At 38.0% G+C, this 20,691-nt stretch overlaps 5 protein-coding genes across 8 annotated transcripts; 3 read left to right on the forward strand and 2 right to left on the reverse strand.

Annotated features, from left to right (window-relative positions):
• LOC110012719 (uncharacterized mitochondrial protein AtMg00810-like) lies at positions 631–1,964 on the reverse strand. Its single transcript, XM_020697427.1, has 2 exons — positions 1,943–1,964; positions 631–1,853 (listed from the first exon to the last, which is right to left on the reverse strand). Exons 1-2 carry the CDS (start codon positions 1,962–1,964, stop codon positions 631–633), a joined length of 1,245 nt encoding a protein of 414 aa, XP_020553086.1.
• On the forward strand, positions 3,405–6,017 carry LOC105172994 (amino acid transporter ANTL1-like). 4 transcript variants are annotated; one of them, XM_020697305.1, is made up of 3 exons: positions 3,405–4,120; positions 4,307–4,986; positions 5,244–5,406. In XM_020697305.1, the coding sequence occupies exons 1-3, from the start codon at positions 3,688–3,690 to the stop codon at positions 5,250–5,252; spliced, it is 1,122 nt and encodes a 373-aa protein (XP_020552964.1). In that variant the 5' UTR covers positions 3,405–3,687; the 3' UTR covers positions 5,253–5,406. The 4 variants fall into 4 exon arrangements, 2 of the variants coding, with proteins under 2 accessions (XP_020552964.1, XP_020552963.1); XR_848689.2 differs by adding an exon at positions 5,568–6,017 and having other exon boundaries at positions 3,406–4,986; positions 5,244–5,308; XR_848690.2 differs by adding an exon at positions 5,877–6,017 and having other exon boundaries at positions 3,406–4,986; positions 5,244–5,308.
• On the forward strand, positions 8,068–9,552 carry LOC105172995 (protein EXORDIUM-like 5). Its single transcript, XM_011094628.2, has one exon. The coding sequence runs from the start codon at positions 8,280–8,282 to the stop codon at positions 9,375–9,377; it is 1,098 nt and encodes a 365-aa protein (XP_011092930.1). The 5' UTR covers positions 8,068–8,279; the 3' UTR covers positions 9,378–9,552.
• Positions 10,418–11,028, forward strand: MT (metallothionein-like protein 4B). Its single transcript, XM_011094630.2, has 2 exons — positions 10,418–10,568; positions 10,666–11,028. The coding sequence occupies exons 1-2, from the start codon at positions 10,486–10,488 to the stop codon at positions 10,832–10,834; spliced, it is 252 nt and encodes an 83-aa protein (XP_011092932.1). The 5' UTR covers positions 10,418–10,485; the 3' UTR covers positions 10,835–11,028.
• LOC105172996 (transport and Golgi organization 2 homolog) lies at positions 10,910–14,082 on the reverse strand. Its single transcript, XM_011094629.2, has 5 exons — positions 13,845–14,082; positions 13,587–13,770; positions 12,995–13,201; positions 11,541–11,735; positions 10,910–11,459 (listed from the first exon to the last, which is right to left on the reverse strand). The coding sequence occupies exons 1-5, from the start codon at positions 13,925–13,927 to the stop codon at positions 11,322–11,324; spliced, it is 807 nt and encodes a 268-aa protein (XP_011092931.1). The 5' UTR covers positions 13,928–14,082; the 3' UTR covers positions 10,910–11,321.

Below are 20,691 nucleotides of genomic sequence, written 5' to 3' on the forward strand. Positions count from 1 at the left end.
AGTTTACATATAATTACACCAAACCTGAGCGGAGGGGAGTGTGATTATCCCAAACAAATGATACAGGTGAAACAATTGGTACATTTGATGATCGCCTAGATACACATGAAAATACGGCAGCAAATAGAGTGATAGAAGTCCTACTTTTGTTAATCTCCTTAAAGAAAATTTATGACAATCCTTTTGTTTAGGACTGTTTATGGCTGCATACTTTCTGGTTTGTAGGAAGAATACATCACAGCGGGCAATTGTGCCCATCTGCCATCCTGTTTATAAATTTAGGTGTAACAGGAGGGAACCAAGCAATTAGGTAACTTGGTTTCTATGAGGAACGAGCTTTCATTAGTAACTGTTGGAATTCAAAAGAAAACGAATACAGAAAAAGTAGAAGAATTGGGGGAGAACGTAGAACTCCATTTCAGCAAAATATCTCTGTAATTTCTGTTACGACTAAGAAGATGAAGAAGAGAGATATATATACACAAGCCACATCAGCTAACTACCAAGTAACAAACTAACAGCCTAGGCAATGAGGTGGCCCAATGAAATCAAGAATAAATGATGTAACAACCCACGCAGGCAACTCAGCAAAATACAAAAAGAGCGCATTCTCATAATGCGCTTTGTCCTTCACCCTGTATCCAAGAGTTCTTCAACGTCTGCTTCATTCTCATCAAGGTGTTGAAGCTGCTGCTGCTGCTGGAACTTAGATTGATGGTGAAGGTGATGACTAACTCCAATAGCCCCCCCACAAGTGGGACTGGGATCGAAGGAAACCAGGCCCAACTTGGAAATAAGCGACAAGAAGGATCTCAAAGGTAGAGATTTTGTAAAAACATCTGCCAACTGCAGAACACCAGGAACAAACGAGGGGGAAATAAAGCCATCCTTGTAGGCGTCGCGTACAAGGTGGCAATCCAACTCTATGTGCTTAGTACGTTCGTGGAAGACAGGGTTCGCCACGATGTGCAACGCGGCCTTATTGTCACAAAATAATTCAACCGGCAGAGAATAAGGAACATTGAAGTCAGATAGTATATAAGAAATCCATCGAAGTTCACACACCGTCGAGGCCAAGCTCCTGTATTCAGACTCAGCAGTAGAACGAGAAACAGTCGACTGTTTCTTAGTTTTCCAAGACACCAATGCATCCCCAAGGAATACGCAGTACCCGGTAAGAGACCGCCTAGAATCCAAACACGACGCCCAATCAGCATCACAGAAAGCACGAAGATTAAACGAGCTAGCAGCTGGAAAATAGAGACCTTTAGCGGGACATCCCTTAAGATAGCGCACCACATGTAACGCCGCCTTCCAATGTGAGTCACAAGGTTGATTGAGGTATTGACTGAGTTGTTGGACGGAGTAGGAGATGTCCGGTCGAGAAAATCCCAAGTAGAGTAGCCGTCCAACAAGTCTCCTATAAGAGCCAGGATTAGAAAACAAAGTACCAGATGCTGCAGCCAACTTTAGTCCAGGAGGAAAAGGACTTGACGCAGGTTTGGCATGAAGAAGTCCAGTGTCCCTGACGATATCCAAGGTATATTTTGTCTGAGCAATGTAAAGACCAGATGAGCTACGAGCTATCTCAAGCCCAAGGAAGTATCTTGCATCCCCCAAATCTTTAATGGTGAATAAGTCATGAAGATAGCATTTAACCCGAGCAATATCATCAATAGAAGGACCCGTGATGAGAATGTCATCCACATAGACAATTAGAGCCATAATACCTGAGGAGGATGGTTTCACGAACAAGCAGTGATCATGAACAGATTGTACAAATCCATATGCAGTCAACTTCAAGGTAAACTCTGCATTCCATACAGCCTTGGATGTAATTTGATAGTCTATGACTGATAACCATTAACCAGTTTTACTAAAAACTCACATCAGATCTTATTTAGGCTTTTAATGTTTATTTTATTTGCCATTACATGACTACCTTCTATTACTACATTTGACATTTGCTTCTATTTAATACATAAATTTCGGGTAAATTGTAATTTACCTATCTGTGTTACATAAAATAGACAAACAATCCCGAATAAAAATAGAATATTAATTTATCCCTCTGTATTTTTTAAAATGTAACAATTTACCTCCCTATATATTTAAAATCGAAGCAATTTACCTCCTTAGGCAGGGAGGTAAATTATTTCATTTTTTAAAACACAGGGGGTGAATTGCTATTTATTTTTCATAGGGGATAATTTGCTCATTTTCAATATCATAGGAGGGTAAATTGCATTAGACCCCATAAATTCTTCTATAAGTCAAAACTTACTGAATTTGTTAATATTACAAAAAAGTCATATGAAAATTCATTTTTATCCTAATTAATTTAATATCGATTTTTTATTTAATTTTTTTGTTAATATCTACAAACTCAATAAATCTTAAAAAATGAAGGAATCTATTTATTAGACGAAAACAAATCCCAAATATATTCTATATAACTTTTTAAATCAGAAAATTTTATATACAATTGTATTAAATGTATCTATCCCTAATTTTAATTTGTGAATATGCAAGACTCAAATTAGTGACCCAAATGGATGGCATCAAACAAACTAGGTATATATATATACGTATGTATATCTTAGAGTCAATTACATTATACCCCTTTATAAATACAAAATCATACTATTTCCTAAAAAAAATAATATTATACTTGCACCATTTTTAAAAATTCATTGTTTTTAAAAATATCATAAGATTATTAGAGGACTAGTCCTACAAAATAGAGGTTAGCACTCCGATATTTAAGTCAGTAACGAGTTAAAGAATAAAAAGAAAGAAAATATTAAAATAAAGTGAGAATAATGTAATATGTGTAGTGCAAATTATAAGCTTGAAATATCCTAAAAATCGAGAGAGAATAGTGTAGAAAAATGTGAGTATGGAAATAAGTGTGATGTTACCAGAAGTTTGCACAAGACCTCTATTTATACACTTGTACAGAATTGGATATAAGATCAATTACTGAGTTACATACGCCAGTAGAAAGCTCTTTGAGTTAGCTGTCCTCCGCAACAAACTGTTGAAAATTTGAATAAATATTCACTAAGATATATAAACTGTACTGAGCCCTGCCCAAGTCTGCCTAAAAATTTAAGAGTTGGTTATTTATAGATTTTTCAACTCATTTGACATCGATTTACTTAAAATCACTTGGAAATATTTTAGAGTGACAATAACAAATGTGTTGGCAAGCTATACAATGATAGATCAAATTTTAGGAGAAGAAAAAGTAATTATCCTAATTGACAAAAAGGTTGACCAGAGTCCAGAGTGGAGGCCGTTCGCGGAAAGTTCCAGCCAGACGCCAATGCCGGTTTCATGGACCGACGCCTAAAGTTAAGTTCCTTTTTCTCTAAATTTCCGAGTTTACGTTTCCGTATTGCATATAAATTCTCCTCTGCTTTGTAGTTCGTATGAATGAACAATAAATCTCATCTTCCGTCAAAATATCTCATACCCTCCCCCCATCATTCTCCACTTTTTCCTCATCTTGGGATGTGCAGACCCATGACTCAATATTAACAACCTTCATTAAACCAACAGATACAGGATTCCTTCCTTCCTGTTAAATTTGAATAGGGTTATTTTCACCTCATAATCCCACGATCTATCTATTTGTTTCATCAATTCATCATCCTATTCCCACGGCTTTTATTCATCAATTCGATGGGGTTCGAGAAACAAAATGAAGCTGGGTCATCCACCAATTCGCTCCGCTCCTTCCCCAGAGAAGACACACCCTTATTGTCCTCCCACGCCAATCCCCATTCCCTTTCTTCTCAACCCAAAACCTTCGCCAATGTCTTCATTGCCATCGTCGGCGCCGGCGTCCTTGGCCTCCCCTACACATTCATGCGTACTGGCTGGCTAACCAGCCTCATCATGATTTTCTTTGTCGCTGCTCTCACCTACCGCGGCATGATGCTTCTAATTGCTGCCCGCAGGAAGCTTGAGGGTTCCCCCCACTGTGCCTTCTCAAAGATCTCATCTTTCGGTGATTTGGGCTTCGCTGTTTGTGGCTCTGTTGGCAGATTTGCAGTTGATTCAATGATTGTTCTCTCCCAGGCTGGCTTCTGCGTCGGTTATCTCATTTTTATTGGTAACACTCTCTCCAATCTTTTTAGCTCCCCCCTGACCTTGTCTGCTGCCAGCCCCAAAATTTGGGGGGTTTCTGCCAAGAGTCTTTACATTTGGAGTTGTTTCCCCTTTCAGTTGGGCTTGAATTCGATTCCATCGCTAACCCTTTTAGCTCCTCTGAGCATATTCGCGGATATTGTGGATTTAGGTGCAATGGGGGTGGTGATGGTTCAGGATGCCCTCGTATTTGCCAAGCAAATGCCGTTGGTTGAGGCTTTTGGCACTCTGTCTACCTTTTTTTACGGATTGGGTGTGGCGGTGTACTCCTTTGAGGGGGTTGGGATGGCTCTGCCGTTGGAATCCGAGATGAAAGACAGGTCCAAGTTTGGGAAAATTCTAGGCTTGACCATGATTTTTATTGCTGCCATGTATGGGGGATTTGGGGCATTGGGGTACTTTGCATTCGGTGACAACACGAAGGACATCATCACGGCCAACATGGGAAAAGGATTGTTGAGTAGCTTGGTTCAGGTGGGCCTCTGTATAAATCTGTTCTTTACGTTTCCGTTGATGATGAACCCAGTTTACGAAGTGTTTGAGAGGAGGTTTTGGGATGGGAAGTACTGCTTGTGGATGAGGTGGATGCTTGTGCTGGCAGTGAGTTTGGTGGCGTTGTTTGTCCCGAATTTTGCTGATTTCTTGTCGTTGGTGGGAAGCAGTACCTGCTGTGTACTGGGCTTCGTTTTGCCTGCACTCTTTCACTATCTAGCCTTCAAGGATGAGATGAACTGGAGACGAGCTAGTGCAGATGTGGGCATCATTGCCTTGGGTGTTTTTCTAGGAGTTACTGGAACTTGGTACGCCCTCCTAGAGATTTTCTCTGTGAAGGTATGAGGAGATGGTTCTTCAACACTTGTGAATGCATTGAGTACTGGATGATTTATGTTCTAGCTACTGATCATAGTGTGTACACCATATTAAATGTCTCCATTGCAAAAAGTATACATATTACCTGCTATAGATTCCGACATATATATATATATATATATATATATTTTACTGTGTAAAAGATTAGCCACATAGATGTTTGGTTATGCTTTACTCAATTATTTGTTGATGACTAAATCAAAACCAATATGTTACAGGAGCAGTAGTATGTTTGTCATCTGAAGGTGTCATCGTAAACAAGTGACCGGGAAAGTTTATCTAGGTAATAGACTTGTATGCTTATTATATAGTTGTTTGCTTTTAGTGTATATTAGCATTTTTCTGAAAAATGAGTTATTGCACTATTTTGGTGGTCATTTAGTTATATCTTCCGTTTTAGATTTCTGTTTTTTTTTTTCTTGTTACCGAAATAACTTCTTAATTGCCAGAAAGATGTATAAAAAAGCAGTAAATTTCTCTTTTAAGCCTCAAGTGCAGAATTATTTGTAAGATTTTGAGTTACTCAGTATTTCAACATGTAGAACTTCCATGTCAAGGGTTGCTGGAGCCTGGATTCATATCCTTGGCTTAAACAAAATGATAGTCCTGATCCTTATCATGGAATCAATTGGGAGTAGAATAACATTGAACAACCACATGAAGCCTTTCGACACCACCGTTCTCCTCAAACATCAACTACCAGTTGTTTAGTGTGAGGTTGGCTCTCCACATCAACAAGCGCGTTAAGATTAGCCTTAGCCTAGCAGTGTGAGGGCGGGAAGTTGGCTTATTGGCACTTGTGGTTTTGTGTTGATCTTTCAAGTCCCGATAAAGTTTTATGTTGTGTGCAGTGAAGCCCGATCCAATCCAATCCTCTAGTTGAGCTACAGATTAGATTGAGCAGTTTGAATATGGTGGCGTGTTGATTGAGCATCCTTTAGCATGTCCAACTGAATCGTGTGTTTGTTAACAGTATTTCACTTATGATTTACCCAAGATGTGATGTCATTAATCCATTTAAATATCTATGCATCTGCCGGCCCCAAATGCAGAACAATACATAAAAGAAAGAAATCATGGGTGAAGTTAGATATTTGGTAGGGCCTCCATTTCCTTTTATATGGCTTGCCTTTTATCAGACACTAAAGTAGCTACACAGTTCATGCTTTTGTCCCTCCCATCTTTGATAAAAATTTTAGGATAAAATGCATAAAATTCTCAATATTTTAACAAATTCGCTAAACCCCCCTTCTATTTTAAAAATAGGCAAAAACCTTTTACATTTTATTAAACGTAGCTTAATTGTCTCTCTTTATTAAATCTAACTAATGATATTAAATTTTTTTTTCATAAAATGACTGTTACTTCCTTGCTTAATATATATTATTTTGTATTTCAATGACCATTGGAATAATACTAATATCAGAGCCATTAGGTTTATTCAATTAATCTTAATCGTTGGATTTTAAATTTATAAAAAGATCAAGGGTTCAGATTTGGGAAAAATGCAAGCAACCCCCTTGTGATACCGCAAATGAACAAACTACCCTCTTATGAAAAAATAAATAGCGATTTATCTTTCTATAAGGAAATAAATTGCTTTATTTTAAAAAGTACAGGGGGTAAATTGCTATTTTTTTTTCATATGGAGATAATATACTCATTTTCAATATCACAGGGGTTAAATTGCTATCCACCAATTTAGATTTTATTGGTAAAAAAAAATGTTAAAAAAAACACCCACCCCCACCTTGTTGCCTACCCCCCTCCCTGATCACCGCCACCCCGACCCCTGTCTCGCCTCCCCCTCCCCCCAAACCGCAACCCCCACCGCTTTCCCCCTCCCCCTGCCTCCACTCCCCTATATGCCGTTGCCCAATTAAGAAATGTCGTTGCCCTTCTGTGCATGGAAATAGGGTTGGCAGACGAGTCGAACGGGCTCGATTTTGAGCTCGACTCGAGCTCAATTCTCTTTGTTTATCAGTTTTTTCTATTTTTTTATTTTTTATATATTTAATTTCATATTCAATACTTCATCAATTTTATATTCAAAATTGACCATATATTATAATTATTAATCAATATCATACAGTTGATTTTGAATAATAATAAATTGTGGTACTTTTATTTATATATTTAATTTTTATACAAAAATAAAACTTAATTAACAACTTAGTAAATTATAATATTTTTTATAATTAAAATTATTATTTAATATGACACATATAAACTTTATGTTATATTTTAATATATATTTGTATTGTGTTATACCTTTTTTAAATTGACAAGTAATTCACTTATAGTATTTTTATCTATTTCTGATTTTATATTTATATCAAGATACATATTATGCATTATGCAATTTGTTTTATTATTTATAAATTTATGTCAAAATTTAGTGATCCTATGAATTAATCTTAAAATAATGATAATAGTCATAAAATAAATTAAAGGACCAAATCGCAAATATTTGAAAATAATAAAACCAAAATTACCAACTTCAAAGTTAAAAGACAAAAATTATCGACCACTATAAATACTGAACCAAAATTGCAATAAACCTTTATTACACAGCCCACGCCCTGGGTCCAACTTCCACTATTACAGTCATCATTGAGATTTGGGGCTCCACTTTTTTAATCAGACTTAGATTAGAGCAAAACTCTGCTATATATCATTAAGAAACTCAAAATGGAGTGACTATGAAACCTTAATAAGTGACAACGAACTGCAAGATCTATTCTTGTTCCAGTTTTAAGGAAAAGCAACCATTTAGTTGTTCTCTGCCCTCTGCAGTCCGACAAAATAGAAGATTCTATGCGATGCTATACAAAAAGAATTTGTATCGCAACTCCTCGCATTCCCATTCCCACTTCCTCCCCCTCCCGGTTGATATGTGGAGCAAACATAATCTTCCTACTTACCCCAAAGTCAGTTATTTCCTTGGAGAGAAAGGGGGTAAGGATTTGCAAGACGGTGAAATTTTCAAAATTAGAAAAAGAAAAAGAAAAGAAACAAGAGTGCCCACTATGACTATCATCACATAAACAATGGCAGCTGTCGCCAGTCCATGATTCTTCATTTCCAATTCCCTCCCAAAGCCAAAAACCTAATACTAATAGTACCACACAACAGCACTACCCCACACTCCCACTCCACTCCATTCCACACCCCTCTCTCTATCTATCTATAACTCTCTCTCTCAGTACCCCCACCTCCCACTCCTCCTCCTCCTCCTCCTCCACCCCTTCAACATGTTCATTCATCTTGTATTCATCATTTTTGCTTCTTTTCTTCTTCTAGCTCACTCTATCATTGACTCTAATCACAATAATAATAATAATAATGCTACATCAGCTGCTACACTACAGCCTCTCAAACTACGCCCTCTTCCTGATTATGCTACTAACTACACATTTAACCCTCAGCTTCCCCCCAGATCCCTCTCCGCCTCCAAGAAATTCGAGGGCTCATCGGAGCTAGTCAACCTCCGCTATCACATGGGCCCCGTTCTCTCCTCCCCGATCAACATCTACCTCATCTGGTACGGAAAATGGGCCCCCTCCCAGCAGCTCCTTATCAAAGACTTCCTCCTCTCCATATCCACCTTCAATCACCGGGCCGCCCCCTCCCCATCCGTCTCCGAGTGGTGGAAAACCGTCTCCCTCTACACAGATCAGACCGGCGCCAACATCTCACGCTCCATCCTCATTGCCGGCGAGTACTCGGATCGTCTCTACTCCCATGGTTCCCACCTCACCCGCCTCTCCATCCAGGAAGTCATTGCTACAGCCGTCAAATCCAAGCCCTTCCCTGTGGACCACAAGAACGGAATCTACCTAGTGCTCACCGCAACCGACGTGACCGTACAGGATTTCTGCCGTGCAGTGTGCGGATTTCACTACTTCACGTTTGCATCGATGGTGGGTTACACATTGCCGTATGCCTGGGTGGGGAATTCAGGGAAACAGTGCCCGGAGGTGTGCGCGTATCCATTTGCGGTGCCGGGATACATGGGAGGAGGTGGGCCAGGAGCGCTGAGGCCACCGAACGGTGATGTAGGGGTTGATGGGATGATAAGTGTAATAGGGCATGAGCTGGCGGAGCTGTCGTCGAATCCGCTGGTGAACGCGTGGTACGCGGGAGAAGATCCGACAGCGCCGACGGAGATAGGGGATTTGTGTGAAGGGTTGTATGGGACGGGGGGTGGAGGAGGGTATATAGGGGAGGTGATGAGGGACGGTGGAGGGAGGACATACAACTTGAACGGGAGGAGGGGAAGGAAGTTTTTGGTGCAGTGGATTTGGAGTCCGACGCTCAAAGCCTGTGCAGGTCCCAACGCTCTAGATTAGACTACATTATTAAATTACCCGCGCCTGTAACTCAAGTCAGCTGCCAGTGTAGTGGTGGTAGTAGTAACTCTACTCTCTCCCAGTTTTTAATTTTCATTATATTATATTGGAATATATTCATTTCTTGATTGACGATAGAAATATAACAGAAACGAAAGAAGGTTGCTAGTCTTAATTCTTTTCTATCTTCTTGAAATCAGTTGATTGTTTGTTTGTTGGAGGCAGAGGGACTACTAATTCTAATTTAGTATAGTATTTCCAAATACTTACACACTCGAAATTAATTCAGACAGTTAACTGGTTGGGATTATGTGCTTCTGCTGCCGGAATGCAGAAACATACAATTAAGGTTAAGTAGCTAGCTGCTAATAAAACCAGTAATAACATAGTCTTAATTTTGTTATTAAAGTCTATAGGATTTTAGTTTTAATTTTGTTATTAAAGTCTATAGGATTTGAGTTTAAGCACATAGTCTGATGGTGGTGCGTGCGTGGGCTGCGCCCTCCGTCTTCCATCTCCATCTCCATCCATAAACAGAAATGATGATAAATAAGAAGGCATGGTCGGAAGGAGTTATTGGTGTTGAATGTTAATGAGCAACAGCTAAGCCAAGGACCCACCATTCCATTCATCATCATTATCAACCACCTCTCAATTACTACTACTATGTCCCATTCACTCCTTGGGCCCCCTGATGGCCCATTCAATAGGAAAATATCATTTTGATTCACATTCCCCAACAACCTCCAAACGTACTCTCAATTCCTGTATTGGGCTTGCTTCATTTTAATGGGCTCTCTCCCAATCACAAGTGCAACCAACATTTTCCTCTTATCCCAACAAGATCGCACGTTTAGTGATGATAGAAAGAATCCAAATTGGAGAGTGAGGGGGAGAGCAATAGGAATAAGTTTGCACGTGGTGGGGAGTGAGTATAATTTGTACGACAAGTGTACACTTTGCTTGCCACGTTTCAGCATTTCCTGCAATACCTACGCATCAGAAATCGGCTGCTCTATTTATATATTGACAATCCTGGACATAGAAAATGCATTTATAACACAACGGTGTATTGCGTGCGGCAGAGGTAGAGGTAGAAAGAATAGATATGGCGGATATGAGAGGAAGCGGCGTTGTGTGCGATGACAGGTGTGGCTGTCCATCTCCCTGCCCTGGTGGCATCGCTTGTAGGTGAGAATGAGATGCTCATATATTTTCACTATGTAAAGTAAAAGAAGGTACATCCTTAACTAGTCACAACTGGAATATGGATTGGTCGTTGGTGCAGGTGCTCAACAGGGGGCGGGGATGATACGACAACGGAGCACAAGCAGTGCACCTGCGGGGAACACTGCGGGTGCAACCCCTGCACCTGTTCCAAGTCGGAAATCAGGGGGACTGGGAAGGCCTTTTGCAGGTGTGGTACTGGCTGCACCTGTCCAACATGCGCTGCTTGAGACACTCCCTACTAGTTTATCTTATGAACATGATATCAATATTCCTATACTATGCATTTTGTATGTATGTGCGTGTTTGTAGTGCCTTGGGCGTTTAGTATGTTGCCCGCTCTCGGTTGCTTTACAGGCTACGTCCAATAAGAGCGCATGCGCCTCCTAAGTTATATGTTATAAATGATCAGTTGATGCTAAAACTCATGCCTAGATATTCTGTTGCAATTTCTTGTTTGCTCAAGCAATAACAACATGACTTTCGCAGCGGCTGGTTGATACCATACAAAGTATGTAATTCAATCACGCCCAAGTTGCATGCAACAAATATTATTTAGAGAAACCTTCCTTTCTTTTCGTTGAAGGCTACCCTATAGTGGACTCCTTTCCATCCATATGCATCCACAAGAGCCCTACCCTGTGTATATTTCATTTCAGCAAACTGGCAGTAAATACATATACCTAGTCTTCTTGTGATCTCGCCATTCTTTGGAGGTCACCTTCTCTCTCTTTCGATATGATAGCTTATTGTCTCCTCCTTCCAAACACCGTCCTCCAGACTTCTTTCGTAGAAGGATACTGCTCCACTTGTTTTCAGAGCCACTGCAGAAACACTTCTTGTCCCATATCGTCCCTGTCATGTTTCACAGAATCAATAATGTCCCTGTGAACTGGGGTTGAAACCATGGAAAATCCGACAAATAATTCTTATTACCGAAGGTGTATCTGCATCCACAAAAATGGCACTCAAAAGGTACTCAAAGGCAGGAGGATAAATGTGAGGTAGCTCCTCTTCATCATCATCCTTAGTAGTGTCGGTCATTAGTTTTTCAGTTATCTCTTCCATTGACATTTCAGCATCACAACATTTTTGCACTACATCCTCAAAACTGTGTCGCAACCTTTGAGCCTGCAGTCCAATATTGAGAAGAAAAGTAGACATGTAACTGCTGTTTATATTACATAAACTATAAAAAAAAATCACAAAAATAAAAGCAAACAAGGGAGCACTTATATAAATTTTATGGCTTACTGATATGAACCAAAAACTACAAAAATGGTTATCCCAATTCGAACAGGATACAGTTCCTGAAATTGAGGAAGATGGAAGATTTTTTTGAATTTGTTCTCTGCCATTTCATTTAATCACCTATATATCAATAGCATAACGTATATATAATAATACTAGTGGGCTAGTGAATCTCCTACTTCGACATACCAATATCTCATTCTTTGGTCTAACACGATGGTTCATTCCTATCATTGCCGTCCCCTTCAAGTGGGCCTTGTCCTCAAGGTCCAAAGGTAGGAAAGCCTTGAAGCCATGTCTGTGGCCCAAAGAAGTTGCAGCAATCATGAAGGAAATCCCTTGCTCCAAGATTTCACCAAGCCTAAAATAGTGCTGGAAATTAAATAGAGGCTTCCAAGTAGCAAATTCCACCGAGGAGTCTCCACGCATTTTGAAGTTGAGGACCCGTTTATCAAGAATAGTTTTGCAACGGTAGTAGTAGAGATTGTGTGAAGACTGTCACCAACCTAAATTGAACCAGCAAGGAAGTGGGTCGGCCAAATGAACACACTCACTGATAGGGCCCAGAGGAATTAGTAGAGGGCACAATCTGATTGTAGGCCTTTTCACACTACTCACCCCCATTAACTAAACAAGTATCCGTAGGGCCCAAGAGAGGAAATTGAGCAGCAAGGGAAAATAGCATTCTCCAACAGGAGCGATGCAGGGCAAGCCATCTAAAGGCCCGGCTAGAGAATCCTAAGTTGTTTGACATGAAAGCATGGTGTGGGTATAGATAGTTAAATCTTAACACAATACAAATAACATGTTGACTAAGTTGCTCCTCAAACCTAAACGCGTCGACCTCATCAATAAATACTCTTTGATCAATCCAACAACTGCACAATATCTCAGTCATTCAGTGAAAAAGTGTTATTTCACATGCTAGTCTTTTCCGTAAAAATCGACCTTGCTCAAGACGTTGCTAGCGTCCATTAACTCCTATTGCAGCATGTACGCAAACCCCCTGATCCAACAATATTACAAGCAAAGTCATATAGATCAAAAGTATTAGGATACAAAGCATGGGCAAGGTGTCAGCAAATGATATACATCAGAACTATTGGTGGCAAATTAGATACAAAAAAGCATCATATTACCTTGGGCCATGGAGTGTCCAATTTTGCATTTGACAAAACATGAATGCCAGGAGAAACTTCTATTATAGATGGACCATCATCTTTTGGCCTGTTAGTAATGTAAAGCATGGTCATCGAGCAAAGATCAGCAACTATTAGATTGAACCCATTATACTGGTTTGCTTCTCCAACGAGTTCCTCAGCAAATTCTTGGGGGCTTTTTTGAGTCTGCAAGATGGCAAAGGATAAGCATAGTATGCAGCGCTAGCGCCTCAAAATATTCATCAACAAGAACAACCACAGTAAACCTCAAACAAAAAACTAATACATATGAGCTAAAAACAAAGCATTGGCACCGAAAGATAATAGTCAACGAAAAAGTGGTGGTGCCAATGTGGAAAGTAAGGCAGTGGCTTATCTACTAGTCCTCCTCTGCAGGACTGCACCAGAGGAGAACCCTGGTGGGTGATGGCACTTTAACCCTATATCACTAAACACAGATTACCATAGTTTTGAAATTAATTCAGAAGATGGTTAACTTAATGGACTTCACCCAAATTTTTTTGCTTCTTACAAGAAAAGAATAAGGAAAAGGTTACAAGTGAACTGTTACCTTCAAAAAGCGAATAGGGAGATCTCCTCTGCTTTTGACTTGCGAATGGGATGGGATTTCTCTCACATTCGTAACAAAAGCAACCTTTCCATCCTTGGTGCAAGCCAACCAGGTTCCACCCGCCCGCCCATCTCTTCCACCGACTATTTCACCGTCCTCCCACCACCTCAACGGCGTCGTTGGCCTTTAATGACAGAGTATACCAAAATTTCAGTTGAAATCACATCCAGCAGGAAAAATAGCATGTTAGGAACATACCGATTGTGATATTCGTCTCTGTTGAGCAATAGGAGGAAAGGGTAAAATGGATGAGATTTCCATATGAACACCGCTATACACATTATTTGGTTTCCAGACAACAAAGATTCAATTTTGATAAAAGGGTTTATGCCTATTTGTTTATCTTCAACTTCATCTGAATCGTCGTCGTATAAGCATTAATAAAACATATGCTGGTGGTGGCGGAATACAAGAATATCGAATTGCTTCTATCTATATATGCTCAGTCACGTGTCACATAGGTCGAAGTCAGTGGAGGACAATCTTTCCCACTTTGCCTTGCTTCCCAATATTTTATCAAACTTTCTTTAACGGTTATAAATTATATACAATCATGTTTTTTATTTAAAAAGGAAATAAAAAAGGAAAAAGGAAAAATTGATCTGGAGATATTTTATCAAAGTCGTCTTATGACCTTCCTGTTAAATACCTTTGATTTTTGGACAAGCTTTTAAAACCTTATTTTTGATTAAACGAATGTCTTCATGACAAAATCTATAAGCTCTATGGACCTTAAGATTGGGTAACCACCAAATGTAACCATTATATAATTTTAATATCTATGGCTCATATAAAATTGTACAATTAAGTGTTCTCCATAAATATCGACCCTCTATGGATCAAATATAATTTTGTCTACTCTATTTTTCTTAAGACCATTATACTCTTAAAATATCTACTAATTTAAGTATTGGGGCTTTCTCTAGTTTGATTCTGATCGTGTTGTGTTTTGTAGGCAATGTGTATAAAAATAAGTTGGCCTAAAGGTTCAAGTGGCCCAAGAAGAAGAAAAAAAAAAAATAGAAGGTCCATGGTACCCTTCGGAAGGCCCAAGACATCCCACGCCCATAATGCTCTCAAGAAGCTAAGGATGTCCCAGCCTACTATCTAACTAGACAAGCCCAGACAGCTCAAGAAGCCTAGGAAGAAGGGAGGAGGCCTAGGACATCTCTCGACTTAGACCATGGTTAAAGCCCAATAGAACATTCGGTCCAAAAAGCCCACATACGTAGCATCCCATACTCCATCGTGGCATCCAGTTGTCTTAGGTGTCAACAATCACCTCCAAACCACATAAGCCCTAGAAGTCCCACGTGAGCAAGGAGGGGCCCTCTGGCGGTTGAGACTCCTCACAGGCACGGGGTCTCCCAAGATAAAGCGAACTCCTATTGAAGCACTCCTAGCTATAGATAAGGATAATTTATCCCTTATTTCAACCATCCCAACCAACTTCGCAAGATTCTCGGGAGTGAGATACACCCCTTGTAGATGGGGACACTTCCTCTATAAATATTTAGTCCTCCATATGGGGGGACACCTCTGTTACTCTCTAAACCATCTCTCTTGCTCTATAAGCATTATTTAAATATTTTTCGACCATTCTATAAGCATATTATCATGCGTTCTTGCACTTTTCATCAATTTTATTCACCATGAATTTTTCAATCAAACTTGTTTACATTTTGGCTTATTCAATCTCAAATCCAATACTAATTTGGGTGTTGGAGTGCTAACGTTTTATTTGTAGGTCCCCTTTTACGATTTGCATTCTCTTCGATTCAAATTTTGAGTGATAGTCCAGTTTCATTAGACTCGTGTGTTTTTTACACGCATTAATAGATATACCTCTTAAATAATTGAGGCATACTCATTGCACTCAGAGCAGCGATCACCCCAGACTCATTGAAAAAAACTTTATTCTATTTTAGAATAACAACAATAATGAATTAATGTGCTCATTCCATAGGTTGAATTAAGAGGCTTTGTTAGTGAATGTGAATGATGTCGTGTCGACATCATTAACAACAAGAGGTAAGAGGGTTTTTTAAAAGTCAAATAAGACCTTCTAATGAAGGTAAAATCCAGGGATCCCATGTGATAATAGAAATATTAAAAAAAAAATCCTATGAACATTAAATTATCAATTACCCTCCCCCTCCCCCGGTGATATAAAATAAAGTTAAAAAAAATCCCTTTGCATAGAAATTGGACTACACGCGTTTTGACCGCGAATGGGCTATGAAAGTACACTTATTGTCCCAAAGTTTTTCAGAATTTTAACAGTATTTGGTTTTTTAATCAAATCATTTGCTTTTCTTTGATAATAACCCCTTATGCTTAAAATTAGGTCCAACATGCTTCTCAAATAAATTAAGCCCTAATAAATTCATACCTTGTTTTGACCGCCTTGTTTTCGGGTATTCCAATCCTTAGTTTTACGAACTTCCACCAACCACACTACCGCATCAGATAGTTCGCAGACATTTAGCTCCTTCAGCAATAAATATGGGTGGCAGACAAGCCGAGCCAGCTTGAGCTCATCGATTAAATTAGTTAACTGTTGTAGCCCTAACAACTTTCCACAATCCATTTTTTAAGGCCAAACCTCTAAAAGCAGATGTTTTAAAATTTGAGTGGAGGTGCCTGACACAAAACCTATGCTCAGCATTAGGAAACAATTCCTCCAAAGTACCCACAAGTCCCTTCTGTTTATCTGACATGAACGTGTACTTACAATCTTCCTCAATGTGCAAATCCATTTTCAACAAAGTTAAAAATCATTCCCATACCTCCATGTTCTCCCTCATTACCACAGCATAACAAATAGGGAAAAAATTATTGTTAAGGTCAATGCCAACAGCAGTCAATAACACTCCCCTATGTGGACATTTAAGGTGACACCCATCCATACATATTACTGGTCTACAACCAGCCAAAATGTTTATTTTCAGTGCATGCAAACATACATAAAATCTATCAAACAGATTCACCCCATCTGAATCATCAGTACCCAAAACCACTGTTGATCCTGGATTACTTCTTTTTATTTCATCTGCATAATCCCACAACAACGCATATTGAGCACTGGGGCTGCCTTCAAGTATCAGCAATGCAAGTCGTTTTGCTCTTGCAGCTTGATTTTTGGATATATTCACCCTCACATCTTCTATAGCATCAATTCTGAATCCTTTTACTCCTCTTTTAGGATCACTTTTGAACTTATGAATGTATTTTTGTGACAGCCAACTTGATTTCATGTTTCTGACATTAAATGAGATATTACATGTATGTCCTGGGACATAATTCCGAATTTGAAATGTGCATTCACCTTTCAATCTACAAGCATGTATTCACCATGGACAATCTTTGTCAAAACACTTTGCACGCACTCTCTTTTTGTTATTTTTTGTAAACTTTATGTTCCTTTTCATTTCAATTATATGTGATTGGATTGCAGTCCTGAATTCTTTTTTTGTGCTAAAGATCAATCCTAACTCAAAATGAGGGTGAAACATGCAAGATGGGTTAAATACAGGGAATGTTTCTCCCTTGTCTTCATCTTCATCTGACCCCTTCTTGGAGTTTAATTCATCTTCACTCCATACTGTGTTCTCATCCCCAAACAACTGCTCAAATTCAGTATTCTCGACCCTTAGCCCTTCTACATCAGGTTCTTCAACATTGACCCCATCGTTGTCTCCCTCATCACCCTCATCATCCTTATCTTCTTGCATTTTATATTCATACTCATACTCATTGTCTGAATCATCAAATGATTCACCCCCTGAATAAGACTTATAATCGTTCAAAATATTCACCCCCTCAAACTCTTCACCCTCCTCAGCCACTAACTGCCCGTTTATATATATTTCAATCTCCCTGAGATGTTCAAACTTTAGAAATATATCTTGCAAAGTCTCATTTGTTGTGATTTCTTTCATGGAGTTTTCTTCTTTTATGAAATAATTCTTCTCTCCTCTAATCCCCACATAGTTGCTCAAATTATTTAAAGTCCCAAGTCCTACAAATTTGTGCTCAACATGGTCAAATTTATAGCTTTCGCCTCCCACATATTCAGTCTTTTTCATTGTTCCCCCATAGTGAACTATCATTGTTAGGAGCCCACTATTTATGGCTGGGATAAAAAATAGAAAAAAAAAAAAAGAAAAACAGACAAACAACATAAAAGAAAATAAATTATTAAAACTCAATAAAGAACAGACTAAAACATGTAAGCATAAGTACCAACTTTTGTATCAGAATATCAATACTTATTCTGATACATATCAAATATCAGAGAATCCATAATTAACTTCAGCATTTTTGATGTATCCCTTTAAGTGCTTATACAACATTAGTAAATGTAATATATCTTCCAAAGACGGGTCATATTTATTCCCTTATTCCAAATAATTAGCTATCAACTGTTATAACTACCACAGAGAAATCTTATAGCTTTCATGTTCAGCTTTCTCATGCAAAGACTAATTATAATGTAATACAAGATTTGCTATAGTACAACAACATGGAATATAAGTAATCTCAAAGTATATCAAGACCCTGTTTGTCTTGAAACTTTTGGACAGGTTATGATTGTGTAACATCATTATGGAACATATCAAAATAAAGTCAAGTATTCTTAACCTTAATAAGTAGTGAATTCAAAATTTACTATACAATGAAGATCATAATAAATTACTAAATGTTTGGAAATGACTATGTAAAGGGAAATTGCAATTATAATTCAACTGATGTCTTGCCTTGAATTCCGTAGAAACAGTGAAACCAAATTGTCCTAACCTATTATCTTGTTCAGCAAACTTTCAGATACGATATAAATTTGGCCCATATTCTATATTATCATCATATTCAGATTGTCTGCAGGTCATAGGAGCAGACAAAAAGATAATCCATATATTGTTTGATAATCTAGCAAACAAAAAGATAATCCACATGCTGGTAAATTATTGCCACAAATATACATTTTTACTTCAGTGTCGCCCAACATTTCTGTCAATGCAAAAGGGACCACAAACTTTTGTTTGAGTAAAAAACTAAGGGACCACAAAGTAGTCAAGTAACATTCCGACACAAGAGACCACAAAGTAGTCAAGTAGCATTTCAACACAAGGGACCACAAAATTATTCAGAGAAAAAATTAAACAAACCATTGTTGGTCCTCGCAACACAAGCCATTCCGATTCAGAGTAAAGGAGGAGAATAAAAAACTTACCGTAATCAGGGAGAGGCTCGCCATTGCGAGAAGGGTCTCGCATCACCACTATTTTCGCACCAAGTGCCTCTTCTCAAGCACAGTGAAATCGGGGGAAAGAAGAGAGAAATTAGGGCAGAGGAGTTTGGGGGAATTTGGAGAAAATCGTTCGCTGAGAAGTCGTTGTCTTTTCTTTTTCTTTTCCCTTAAAGCCACGTCATTACACATTTTTTGCAACATAAGCATATTAGTAAAAAAAGAATTCCACGTCGATGCTTACTTGGATTAATCAGCCATGTTTTTTACCACATCAGATTTTTCCGGTCTTAATATCCAAATTCGACGGAAAATTGGAAAGAAAACCCTAATTCGGATGACATTTATACCTTTCTGCAAATTAATGACTTTAAATTGATATGTACAAAAGTTAGAGGACTAAAATTAATCGATGACAAAGTTATATGACTAAATACTTTTTTTTCCCAATTGTGTTTCATCTTAATAGGAAAATTGAGATGGAATGTATTTGATTGAAATGAGATTTTTTTTAAAAATATAAGATTAGATGTAAAATAAAGATATAAGTATAATGATTGATGTGATGTTTAAAATGTGTTATTTAAAAAAACTATATAATAATTATAATAACATGATATGTTTTTTTTTAAAAAAATAATGAAATGTATTTCAGATAAATTTTGATTTGAATGAGAAAATCATCTGACAATAAAAAAATCACCTAAGTTGATTGGATAGAGTGAAATGAGAATTAATTAATGGGAGGCAAGCGCAGTCTTAAGGCTTTTTTCTATTAATCACAAATTTGAGTTGGAAGGCAAATTTATTGTGAAGGTTAGAAGGATGATTACTACAGATTACTCTCCGGCTCTGCTCATTAGTGTAACCGCTAAGCATTAAATTACCTTAGATGATTTCCATTTTAAAATTTAAAAGCCCCCCCTTGACCCTATTTCTCTATAAATTTAATATCTATATCTATATTAATATATATATGAAAAAAAGTCTTTCACAATTGATGGTTAATTATATCACTTTGTAAAGTCGAAAATGCCTTTCAACTAATAAAAATCCAAGCTTTACATTAATTGATAAAATTAATTTATTTTCCTTTTTTTCTTTAATGTAATGTATTGATTGATATAATTTACTCTTATTTATAGTATATTTTAAAACGTAAAAAATTATTTATTATATGCATGCAGAAATAACGTGCCACAACAACTAGTTTTATTAAAAAGAAGCATCACATATTTTTTGTCATTTAAAAAAAATATTTTTAGCATTATTTTATTAATTTTTTCATAATTGTCACGTCATCCATTTTTCTCGACTTTTATATTTGTTTAATTAAAATATAATTTTTAAGATTACACACAATTATTTAGATGTGTGACACGCGGTAATATATATAATTGAGTTTGACATTTTCCAGGTGATGGGCGTGCAGGCCGGCAAAGTGGAATTGTGAATCATATTCAATCAATAAAAATTAAGCAAGTAAGGATGTTTGTTTCCATTGCGATTGCGTTGAAGCTAGGATTGGGACGTGGCATCATATTCATCAAACCTTTGAAAATTGTGAATGTATGCATTTGTCTATTGCTTCTCACTCCCAGTTATTATTAATTTAATTGTAATTATGTGAAAGATGAGGTGCATATGCATATGCAGTGTGGTCATCAACTCCTGACTCTTAACTGCCATTGCATGCAGCTCATGTTTACATGGAAATGGAACTCCCAAGTCTGACCAGTCGGCAGTCAAATTCCTGCTCATGATATGTTTGACTTGACTTTGTCTGGACGGGATCGA

Source organism: Sesamum indicum, linkage group LG10, assembly GCF_000512975.1.
Source record: "Sesamum indicum cultivar Zhongzhi No. 13 linkage group LG10, S_indicum_v1.0, whole genome shotgun sequence".
NCBI lineage: Eukaryota > Viridiplantae > Streptophyta > Magnoliopsida > Lamiales > Pedaliaceae > Sesamum > Sesamum indicum.